The sequence below is a fragment of the Tasmannia lanceolata genome, unplaced genomic scaffold (genome assembly GCF_043159265.1).
Source record: "Tasmannia lanceolata isolate RefF3 unplaced genomic scaffold, GAP_Taslan_0.1 ptg000016l, whole genome shotgun sequence".
In the NCBI taxonomy this organism is placed as follows: Eukaryota; Viridiplantae; Streptophyta; class Magnoliopsida; order Canellales; family Winteraceae; genus Tasmannia; species Tasmannia lanceolata.
Genome location: NW_027518693.1, coordinates 12,496,500 through 12,508,623, shown reverse-complemented (window position 1 = coordinate 12,508,623; position 12,124 = coordinate 12,496,500). Strand labels below are relative to the sequence as shown.

Here is a 12,124-nt window from a genome sequence, read left to right as displayed (position 1 = left end):
ATCCTAGAGAAAATTACTACGGCTAGTGGTGTCTCATAATCGAAACATGGTAGGTAATAGTAGTAGCAAAAATGAGATTTTATATGATTCGGTGACGGGAGATGATATTTTCACTCCCCCTGCATTACGTGCACGCTCCCTTTATGTCTAATCACAGGTCCAGGTAATGCAGGGCGTGAAAAAATATCATCACCCTATGGTGACGTATAAACTCATATTTTCTTAAAAAGTACCATACGACCCACACTATAGAATGATCCTAACCAAGAAATCATTTCCGTAGGATGATTTTCTATCGATCGGAGGGTTAGGATCATCCTATGGAAATGATTTTCTGGGCACAACCTATTTACTTTGCAGCCGAACAAATGGACGGTTCGGATCATCCTGTAGTGCGGGGCCGTTCTGTAAATTTTAAAAAATACGAGCCTATACGGCCACTCGCCGTATAAAATATCATAAAAAATAATTCTAAACGATGTGTAATGGTCAACAATATTCATAATTTAGATCACCGTACACGTGGCAATGTATCCACCCGTAAAATAACACACAAGCTCATCCCACAACATTCTCCCAATCTAAATGAGTTTCACTGTTGAAGTCGTACATACACCAGAGACCGATCTTTCCCACCAACGGTGGATACTAGCCGATATTTAATCCAACGGCCAAGAACAAACCTCAACTCGACTCTCATAGATTAAACTCCCTCGGAGAGCTCTTTTTCTCTCTTCTAAATTCTCATCTGAGCTTCGTCTCTGTTCTCCTCTGAAGATGATGCAATCAACGGGTGGGGGCGATCCACATCAGCAGCAATGGATGGCGATGATGATGCCACAGCATTACCCTCAACAATTCATGCCCTTTCACCACCACCAACAGCAGGTGATGATATCATCATCGTCGGATGAGAACAAAACGATCTGGATCGGAGATCTGCATTATTGGATGGACGAGAATTACCTCCACAATTGCTTTGCTCACACCGGAGAGGTTTAGGTTTTTCTTCTTTAGATTTTGATTGAATAGATCTATACATTTTTTAGCTTTATTAATTTGTCTCAAAGATCTTTCTTTTTTTCTTATTACTCTTTAGATTTGTTTATTTTACTGTATGAGTAAGAGAATTTTGTTACGATGTTACCTTGTTTAGGTTTTATGAAATGACTCTATAGATCGAAAGCGATTTTTTTTTAATGGTTAGAAACGAATACATGGAGAAAATCCAACTCTTTCACCGGTTAAATATAAAAGATTAAATAATGCCATCTCTGACGGCTTAAGCTGTTTTTGGACTAATTGCTTGTTTCACACTATCCACGTGGACTAGGATTTATACCTGTCTGTCTAGCAAGAAAAAAAAGAAAGAAAAGGCGACCTTCTACTGCCAGTGTCAAGCGAGAGTTTGTTGTTGTTGCCCTGTTTGCATCTGCCATTGATTTCAGTTGGCATGGTTTTTACGATCACCACAACGAATTCCACTGAAGAGACTAAATAATGTTTCCTATGTGCCTACATATAATAATTACTTACGCACAATATTTACTTTGAATAGAATTATTGTTCATAGATACATATGTATGTACTCTGAACAACGTTTCCTAAGAAATTACTCTCTTAGGTCTTACGTGACTTGATTTTTGTACTAGAAATAAGAGAGTATAAATTATCATCAGTTGGAGCCGATGTAGGACACTAGTCTCTAGGATTTTACTTTATTTGGACTCTAATCCCACTAGGTTTCTAGGAGCTTCTAGTTGGTTTTGTTTTAGGATTGGAAGTCTATTAAGATTTTAGGATTCTAGTATATTGGTTTTATCATGATGTTAATAGCATGTGTAGTTTCTTAGGTTGTTAGGATTCTAGTTTTATTTTGTTTATAAATATGTATTTGTTAACGTGAAGGGGGATCAATATTGAAGGCAAGGCAAGACGTCTCCCCCCCCCTAGTGGATTCTAGGGTTCTTCTTCTTCCCCTAGAAGATTCTAGGGTTTTGTAGGTTGTATGCTTCGGCTACGATCTTACGTTTGATCTGCTACATTGGGAAAAATGTTGGTTCCTAGTCTATGCATTAAGATATAAGAGATTATAAACTTACGGTGCAGTCATTATTAGAGCCACAACTGTATCTTGTAAAGTGGTGGTCATGTTCTTGTTATGTGGTAGGTTTGATTTGTGCCTTTTTTTCTTCATATTTTTTTTTTGAAAGATAACAACCAAGTTTTATTAAAAATCACAACATTACAAAGGGGACAAGCTGTCTCCCCAGGAAGATCCGAAACCTGGCCAATAAGTCCAGATATACAAAGAATACATGTAGAAAGTTAGGGTAAATTAGCCGAAGGGCTGGAAATGATAATCCTATCATCCTCCTAGTTGGCCCCCTCCTTTACCAAGATATCTGCCGCCGAATTTGCCGTCCGCCTTGTAGACGGGGATAAATCAGCCGGATTAAATCTCGTATGGCATCCAACGTTTGATAGTATCTCCACGGTCTGCATGAGCAGCTTGATGCCCACGCAATGGCGTTAGATGAGTCCCCTTCCACAATCAATGGTCCCAAGTTGTTTTTTCCATGCCATTGAAAACCGAATAGTAATGCCTTCGCCTCAGCTTCGTTTGCATCGCATATGCCTGCAAAGCCTGAGTATGTCATGATGGTACTACCTTCCCCGTCACGAATGATCCCCCCCAAAACCCGCTCTGCCCGGGTTACCCATAGAACTCCCATAAAAATTTAGTTTGAACCAACCCATTGGAGGCAGATGCCATCTTGGTGTGATACGATTGGAAGCCCTTCTTTCCTGCATTATCCGACACCAGTTCCGTAAAATGATGCCCACGGAATATGGTATACCCATTTTGGCCCTTGTCCATTCTATAATTGTTATCTTGATCTCCAGAACAATATGGTGCCAAGATCTCCAGAACAATATGGTCCATTCTATAATTGTTATTTTGGCCCTTTTTCCATTCTATAATTGTTATCTTATTTTCTTCATATTAAGGAACATAAAATCTTTTTACTTCAGTGACACCTAAGGTAAGTAAAACCATCCTTCTGATAATCTGCATCTGAAAATCCATTTGAACAAGTTTTTTTTTTTTTGTAGAGTATGTGGTGCTTTGGGAATGTGATGTGAGTTTTGTACTCATGGTTTTAGATTTTCACCGAAACTGACATGCAGTGGAAAAAATTTCTATCTCCAATGAAAGGCATACCGAAACCAAAATCATAAGTGTATTAGTGGTTTACCATATCAGTACTTGTTACATAATTATATTTATACAAATTGAATGTGAAATGTGGTGCATCCGTGTATGTATTATATATAAATATTAATATGGATTATGTGTGAGATGTGGTATACTGGTATATACTAAATCATTATACATGCGCGACAGGGCATGCTACTAAGAGTTACTAAGTCTTTGATGTTGTTAAATCATTATGGATTGTTGTCTTCCTTATGCGGTGTTTTTAAGTTTGTATTTGTGCTTATTCTAGTATTTCCTAAAGTTTTATTTTAAAATTCTATCATTTGCATATATTTCCATACGTTTTTGTGATTTTATAGGATTTCCACACAAATTTCCAACCGAACTCGAAACATTTCTGTTTTCGCATCGATTGAAACCGAAACCAAAACCGAAATTTAAAACCTTGGTCGTATAGTTGTGACATTTGATATGGGTGCAATAAAGAGCTGTATTCTTGATGCATCTGCTTTCATGATTGGCACTTGTTGGTCTTGAATTATGTTATGGACTTGTGAATCATGATTTCCAGCAACTGTTGCAATTTTTTGGAGAAAAGACAATCACGTTAAGAAATTAATGTTTTACTTGATATATATTTGTGGAGAAGAGACAAATAAGTTAAGAACTTTATATTGTAATTGATAATGTCTATATTTTCATCAAATAACCAAGTTGTTACCCAAGGCTGTACCTGGATTACATATAGAGTAAATGGCTACTTTTATTTATGGTGTCTGTTTCTTCAGTTTAGCTTTGTATAATAGCTGTTTCGGCTAGTTAGTCTTCCATTGAAGATATTCTTGGTTGCTCACTTTTAACATTATGATTTGTACAGGTCATTTCCATCAAAGTTATTCGCAATAAGCAAACCGGTCAGTCAGAAGGCTACGGATTTGTAGAATTTCTTTCACATGCTGCAGCTGAAAAAGTTCTGCAGACCTACACTGGAACTGCAATGCCTAACACAGATCAGCCCTTTCGGCTGAATTGGGCATCGTTTAGCATGGGTGATCGGCGTTCGGATGTCAGCTCAGATCGGTCCATATTTGTAGGTGATCTGGCTCCTGATGTCACTGATACCATATTGCAAGAAACTTTTACCAGTAGGTATCCATCTGTAAAAGGTGCAAAAGTTGTAATTGATGCAAATACTGGCCGTTCAAAAGGTTATGGATTTGTGAGGTTTGGCGATGACAATGAGAGGTCACGGGCCATGACCGAAATGAATGGTGCCTATTGTTCCAGTAGGCCCATGCGCATTGGTGTTGCGACCCCCAGAAAGTCATCTCAACAATCTTATTCTTCGCAAGGTCTGTAACAATGCTGTTCATTTCTGTGCATAAGCACGTTGAAATTCAGATGTTTTATTTCATGTTTTGATTCCTTCCAGTTTATGAGTGAAAGTAGTTATTTACATCGTGTTGGTTATGATTTCTCAATAAGACTTTAAACACGCAATGGAAATTTATTTCCATTTAAAAAAAAAAGACTTTAAACACTATGAATTGGTCGCTACGCTGTTCACTATATGTTTCGATCTCAAAGCCAATGAAGGTTCAACTTATTATTTATCTACCAAAAGCGGCCTGTATGTTCCTGATTCCCTCTTTGCGTTCCCTCAGCATATTGTTGATTTGCTTGTCATTTTTTGAGTTCCCCTTGTGCATTTTGTCGTTATGATTAGATGGAATTACAATTGTAGCTTGGTATTATAAATAGGGTGCAACTTGGGTTGGGTCCTGCCTGAACGCGACTGACCCAACTTGAATTTAGTTCAGATTGCTCGGGTTGTCAGTCTTATGTTGGGTTAGGGTTGAAATTTCTTAACGCTATAAAAATTGTGTGGGTTTGGGTGAATTTGAATCAATCTGGCTGGCATTTAAACACAACTCGTAATATTTTACATGTTTACTGTAGGAAGCATTTCAGTTTTTGGTACGTACTTGTTGTCATGTTGCATGCGTAGATGACTAATTTTAAAGTACAAAAGATTAAATAACGCCATCTCCATCAGCTTAAGCTTTTGGAGTAACTGGTTGTTTCACATGGGATCAGAGCCAAAGGTCCGGAGTTCAAACCTCCTTGATAGCAAAAATCCACATGCAATGGCAAAACCCAAAATAAGGGCCACATGTGCCACGTGTAGGCCAACCCTAGAAAGAGGGGCCACATGTGAGGGGGAGTGTTAAAGTATAAAAGATTAAATAACGCCATCTCCATCAGTTTAAGCTTTTGGGGTAGCTGGTTGTTTAACAACTAACAATAGTAAATTAAAACCAGTTAAAAAAACAATAGTAAATTATACATAGTTCATTATGATTTATGACTTCAGTCCCTTCCAACTTTTCATGACTGCATATATTAGCCAACTCAACCAGAAATCCAACCTGAAACCGAACCCAATTTTCATCTTGAATTAGTAAGCTAGGTTGAGTTAGGGCTGGGCAGGTGAAATTGAAGTTAGGGTTTGGTTGATTGAATTTTGGTATGGGTTTGAGTTGAACCCAAGTATAAATTGTGTAGGAATTAATCTGCTTCAATACCAGTAGGATAAAATTTCATAACCGTATGATGTATAAATTCAAGTCGAAGCAAAAGCAATAGAATACTTAAAGAGAATAGCAATATGATGGAGAGAACAAGAGTATTAGGTAAAGTTTCGATGTAAAAACCTCTGGTGATGAAAAGCATAAGTTACAAGTTCAAATCTCCTAGTAACCAAAATCTCTCTGTAAATAATGTTTTACACCATACACAATAGAACCTTTTCACCTACTACAAAATACGTTCAAATTCAGTGGATGGTCATGCTGGAGGAAGGAATAGAGTGTTCGACATGCCACCTCCTTCGGAGGAGGTTACTGAGGGCAGGTCGATGATGACATCTCAGAGGGGGGCTGAATGGAGGGAGGAGAGTACGTGTCTGTACAGATGGACATGTGTTTGCTCCTTTTGCTGCCTTCTCCTTAGACAGATGCGGCAGTCGACTTGTCGGGAGGCAGGACAGATCCTTTGGATTCTCTCATCAGGTGCAGACGGACAGATGTAAGCTTCTCTTGCTGCCACCAATTTCGGCAGAAGGTGCACGCGGCTCGTCGGTTTGTGGAATGGTTGCATCTACTATGGAAGATCGTTTCTGCTGGTCCCCTTTCTATGCATCAGCTCAGGTTCAATTTCATAGCGCTGCCGGGGGGGCGATTGGATTAAGAGGCACTTGGTGAATGTTGGGGGATCCAGATTTATTAGGTGCCCAGTTTCGATTTTTTCTTGTGGCTTGCACTCTTTGTGACCATCCTAGTCCTACTTGTTGAAGCCTTTTGATGGGCCCAACGTTCACCTGGGTTTCTTTGAGTGACATGTGTTTGATTTACTAGAACGGATTGAGAGGGATGGTGTTGATACAGAAAAAGTTTCAGCATAAGGGGAAAGGGATTAGTCCCGAATCGAGCTGGAACTATTGATGTCATCAAATGTGTTAGAGGGAGAAAAGGAGTGGGCGATAGTGGCACCAGAGGCTGAGGATTTGAGTCAATTAGCCTGGATCTTGAGTGGATCAGACTCTAAAGTTTTGTCTGAGGAGGAAATGAATGGAATCAGTGAGCTGGTGGACAAACATATCTTTTTCACTATTAATTCGCTTGGCTTAACCTTCTTGGGCCTTGAAGCAGAAGCAAGGCCATTTTTCATGGAGGTAGAAATGAGCAATAGATTGCTCAACCGAATGTTGAGAGTTCTAGCAGTAGAGGTTCCAATAAGCTAGATAAAGACTCTGCTAGGTTACAATCCAGCATAAATTATGACAGGGGGATAAGTTGGTAAGAAATCCAAGGGTGTGGTAGACCCATTGGTAGGGGATCGGGTGGAGGACCTCTCTCCTTATAGTTATCCCATAAAGATTCTAAGTTGGAATATTAGGGGATTGGGAACCCTTGAGAAAAAGGCCCACGTGGAAGATCTTTAGAAGCAATATAAACCCAACATTTTCTTCCTTCAAGAAATACTCACTAACCTCCTCTTTCCATTTCAACATCGCACTATCCCAAGCAAATGCCCACTATCCTCCTCTTTCCATTCCAACATCATACTAAAGTCCTGATTTTATCTTGATAAATGTGTGATTCTTTTACTTAGATGTTTTTTTGCCCTTTTTAGCAGGGTTTAAACTTTAAACGATTTTTTATTGTTAATCATAACATCGTGATTTTTCTCTAGATTTTCAATATCCCAGCGATATTTGTGACTTAGTGTGGAAGCTTCCATTCGCTTCAACGCTACATGTTTACCTGAGAGAATTGCAATACGCCAAAGTTGAAGTGGATGATCTAATGGACAACAAGGATTCTTAAGGCCAACTTCTTATCTGCTTTCTTGGAGAACGTGTCGATGCCAGTGTTTGAGCTATGGAAGTAGGATTCTTCCCTGGGAGTGAGGAATCGCAATTCCCCGTTTCGCGAATCCGAAACGGGAATCTTCTCGAATCCCCAAAAACTGAGAATCCCGGTTCAGATTCGCCGGAAACCCGATTCCCACTTTTGGAAATCGCGGTTTATGATTCCCCGGAAACGCGATTCCCACTTTTGAGAACTGCGATCTAATGTTATGTGAAACGTGATTTTCCGGCTATTCCCCGGAGATTCCTTTGCGATTCCCAACTCCCCAACGATTCCCGGCGATTCCTCGCGACTCTCCTGCGACTTCACGATTCCGGCTTCCGACCATTCCGGGAGCCTTCGATTCCCGTTTCAATTCCCGCTTTTGATTCCCGCTCTCGCAACCTTGGTTTGAGCCAAATTGTAGTGTCTTTATCTCCAATTTGCCATACCATTTTGAGCCCACGTTAGATATCCACTCTTCATTAGAATTGGTAGGAAATCCTTGGGTTATGGCTTTTTTCTTGGGGAGATTTTTTTTGAAAAAGTTGTTCTTGGGGAAATAATCCTATGATTTAGTCGACACTTGGAATTTATTTCTGAATGTGCCGACACTCCTTTTAACACTTAAATATAATTCTAGAAGTGTTAGAATTAATGTAGGCGTGTCGACATGTTTTTTATACCATGTAAAGTATAACATTATGTTTTATTATTGAATATTTTATTTGCCTTTTTGTTATTAGCTCATCCTTTATTATAAACTCTTATTTTAGCTCTTTTTTAACTAATATTTGTTGTTATATCCCCTCCCCTAAACCTAAAACCCTAAACACACTATTATTCCAATGTTATATTCATTGTATACTATTGATCTCCCTTTCTCGTTGCATAATTGATTATCTCATGTTTGTTTTAGATGTTAAGATTTATTAGTTTGTTAAGTGAATATAATATTTATATTGTTGTAAATTATGATAGTCATCAATGAACCATATATATATATATATATATATATATATATATATATATATATATATATATATATATATATATTGTTGCAAATTATGATAGTAATCAATAATTTTATGTGTAAGGGTGTGCCACCATTTCTAGATTTTTAGTGGTTGTCATGTCAAACCCCTGCATCCATGTCAAAACCAGACACACAGATCCGTGCTCACAAATCATGATTATATATACTTTATGTTTTAGCTGTGTCCCCGTTTCTGAATTTTAGGGGCTTGCTATGTTTGACACTCAGTGTCCGTGTCCGTGTCCGTGTCTGTGTCGACACGCGACACTCGTGTGTGTGTCCAGTTAATCACTTCATGCGTGTTTTCTAATGTGCAAGGCCTTTTGATCAAACCTAAGCACTATGTCACACGAGAGAAAAGGGAAATGATTTTTAATGGAGGAGATTGCATTCTCCTTTTTGAAAAGAATTGCAGTGTTACCATTGAAAAAAAGAAAAAAAAAAGAAATTGCATAGTGTTGAACAAATGTAATTTAGCAAACTTTTAAAAAATCACCTAGTCAATCGCCCACTTGCCCTAGTCTACTCGGATTTACCTTGGCCGAGTTCTCGACGGAGTCCGAGTTTTGCCATACTAAGTCAATCAAAGCTCGCTTGATTCATCCAATTTAATGAAAAATTGATAGCGTCAATCATTGATTCTCCATGTCGACTACCTTTTACCTCAGGCCGAGTTCTTGTTTGAGTCTGAGTTTTTAAATACTGATCTTAGCAACTTCTCTCTTCTGCAAATTTATAGTCACGAGTTGTCTGACAAATGACAACTTCTTTGTTACTTTAGCATGTAAGCTATTCCTCTCTTCCTTTACTAGCACTCACCACCATTTTCTGAGTAATTCGACAGTGTCCATTTAGAACATGGAAAGACCAAATGTTTTTAATTCTGACAGGCAATTCAGGGGTGTGGGAGGAGAATGGGGAAGCCATGGAAGCCTGGTGATCTAATAATGAGAAGAGGTACATGGATAGAGAAACTGTGGGTTTTTGTCCTCCAAACAGAGTGCATTTTCTTATTAAACAATTTGTTTTCCTGTATGACTATTTATGTGAATATTTTGCTCTTCTAGTAATTAAATTCAACAGCACTCACGTCTTTCAGACCACTGTAACTATTACTTATTGCCTAATTCTGTTATGTTCTTAGTTTGTCCGAACTTAGATTCTGCTCGTTAAGCAGTAGAAGACACACGCACGCATGCACGCTTTCTTTGTGCTTCTTCACTTGGGTCCTGATCATAAACACGAGTCTGATTTTGTGGTTTTGCATAACTAGTGTTGTGGCAGTTACCACTGCCACCATGATCCATGTTTGCAATTGATGAGTCTGACCAGTAGCAGCAACCCGGGATCACTTTGGAACTTTGGGAGAATGGGTGTTTGAGGGCGGGGTCTAAAAGCTCACCAACGTTAAGCGGAGCCTTTGGCCGTGAGAGTAGAGGTTGTTTTGGCTTGCCCAGGACCTTGACTTTTAAAGTCATTGTTTCTTTCCACTTAAATCAACAGCGCTTGTAAAAGTAGTGAAACTTGTGCATGCCTGGATCCTTCAAGAAGAAATCTTCTGTATTTTTTTTAAACAGCTTTTCTATTTCCAGGTGGCTTTACATCTAATGGTGCGTCTGCCCAAGGCTTCCAGTCAGATGGTGATTCAAGTAATACGACTGTGAGTCCTGCTATTTTCTATCATTTGTGGTTCACCAACGCATCTTTTATTATTGTTTACCAATTTCTCATGGCTCATTTATAATGGTAGATATTTGTTGGAGGACTTGACCCTAACACCAGTGATGAGTATCTCAGGCAGGCTTTTTCTCAGTATGGTGACATTGTCTCTGTGAAAATACCTGTTGGGAAAGGATGTGGGTTTGTGCAGTTTGCTCAGCGGTATGTTTCGTGCTCATGATTCGATTGCAAACATGCAAAGAGATACCAAATCATCAACCACAATTACTTTTCCTCCTAATAATGTTATTTTCATTTTTATCATTATAAATTTTGACAGAAGCGATGCGGAAGAGGCATTGCAGGGGTTGAATGGGACAGTCATTGGGAAGCAGACGGTTCGTCTTTCATGGGGCCGCAACCCCGCAAACAAGCAGGTAAAATGGTTTATTTATAGTGCAAAAAGCCTCTTAGGCAACTTTATGAATCATTCATGTAGATATTGTGCCCAATGGCTTGATTTTCCAACTGTCTTCTCCAAATTGTGGCCTGCATGTAGATGATCGCTGTTTATGTGGTAGGCTACTACTTGAATGGGGCTTACGCTAAAATCATGGTGATTGGACTATCTTAATTGCACCTAATGAATTCCCTCTGAATGGTTCAAAGAAAGTTGATTAATAAATGAGCTGAGCTCTACATTCAATTAGTAAAATCCATCCAATTGTCTGGTTAATATTGTCGTACCCTTGTGTTTCCTACAGTAGCCCACCTTAAGGCACTGGCCAGTTCATCCTACTCTTGTTAGTTTTCTACCATAGCCCATCTAATGGCCCCCACCAGATCAATGGTTCGGTTATCGTACCATAAGCGCCACTTGTTTTGAGGAGATGGTATTCCATGCATCACACTTGTCTGAGCTATAGTATAATTTTTGTTTTCTTGTAACTACCTGAGCTTCTAGCATAAGTCTCTATATGAATTTTTCAGTAATTCAAACCTTTGGTTCACTTGTTTCTATCTGCATTTCACTCATTCGCCAGTTTCTGCTTCTGTATTTGACAGCCAAGGGCGGATCCTGGTAATCAATGGAACGGGGCATACTACGGGGGACAGTCTTACGATGGATCATATGGTTATGCTATGGCCCCACAAGATCCTAGTATGTATGCTGCATATGGGGCTTATCCTGTATATGGAAACCCCCAACAACAAGTAAGCTAAACCTTTTTGATTTGAGGAATCAGCTTAGTGTAGTTAAGAGTGGTCAGCACATTAGATTGGACATGACTACGTTGCACTCGTAGTTTATTGATTAGCAATGTATCATCATTCAGTTGTTGAACTAGAATTGATTTGAGGTCTCCAATTTCATTTTAGATTCCATAACCTTCTCTTTTAAATTTTGTGAGGTTTGAGAAAAAAACCTCTTCCACATTTTGTCATGAATATACTATGATTTAGTTGACACTTCGAATTTATTGTTGACGCACGTGTCCTGCTGTGTCCGACACGACCGCGTGTCGACACTCCTCTGAACACTTTTCGATGTAATGCTACAAGTGTACTTAATGTGGGTGTGTGGACACATCTTTGTGCCTTGTCTTTGTGACATTCTGTTTTATTATTGCATATTGTTATTTCCTCATTTATTATTAACTATTCTTTTATAAGCTCTTTTTAGCTCTTCTTTAACTAATACTTGTTGTTGTATCATATATATATATATATATATATATATATATATATATATATAATTTCTATTTTTGCCGTGTCCTCGTTTCTAAATTTCGG

The 12,124-nt window shown here is 38.7% G+C and overlaps 1 protein-coding gene across 1 annotated transcript; it reads left to right on the top strand.

The window, feature by feature from the left end:
* Positions 1–610: 610 nt before the first annotated feature.
* Positions 611–11,803, top strand: LOC143848097 (polyadenylate-binding protein RBP47-like). The gene is made up of 6 exons (XM_077356904.1): positions 611–996; positions 4,101–4,575; positions 10,264–10,331; positions 10,422–10,552; positions 10,671–10,767; positions 11,396–11,803. The coding sequence occupies exons 1-6, from the start codon at positions 778–780 to the stop codon at positions 11,552–11,554; spliced, it is 1,149 nt and encodes a 382-aa protein (XP_077213019.1). The 5' UTR covers positions 611–777; the 3' UTR covers positions 11,555–11,803.
* The last annotated feature ends 321 nt before the right edge of the window (positions 11,804–12,124 follow it).

What these genes read in the sequence shown, in the direction of transcription:
- LOC143848097 (XM_077356904.1), top strand. Translation starts at nt 778, where the DNA reads ATGATGCAATCAACGGGTGGGGGCGATCCACATCAGCAGCAATGGATG. An exon ending in ACAATCTTATTCTTCGCAAG is followed by an intron (nt 4,576 to 10,263) that starts GTCTGTAACAAT and finishes TTCTATTTCCAG; the next exon opens with GTGGCTTTACATCTAATGGT. An exon ending in TTTGTGCAGTTTGCTCAGCG is followed by an intron (nt 10,553 to 10,670) that starts GTATGTTTCGTG and finishes AAATTTTGACAG; the next exon opens with AAGCGATGCGGAAGAGGCAT.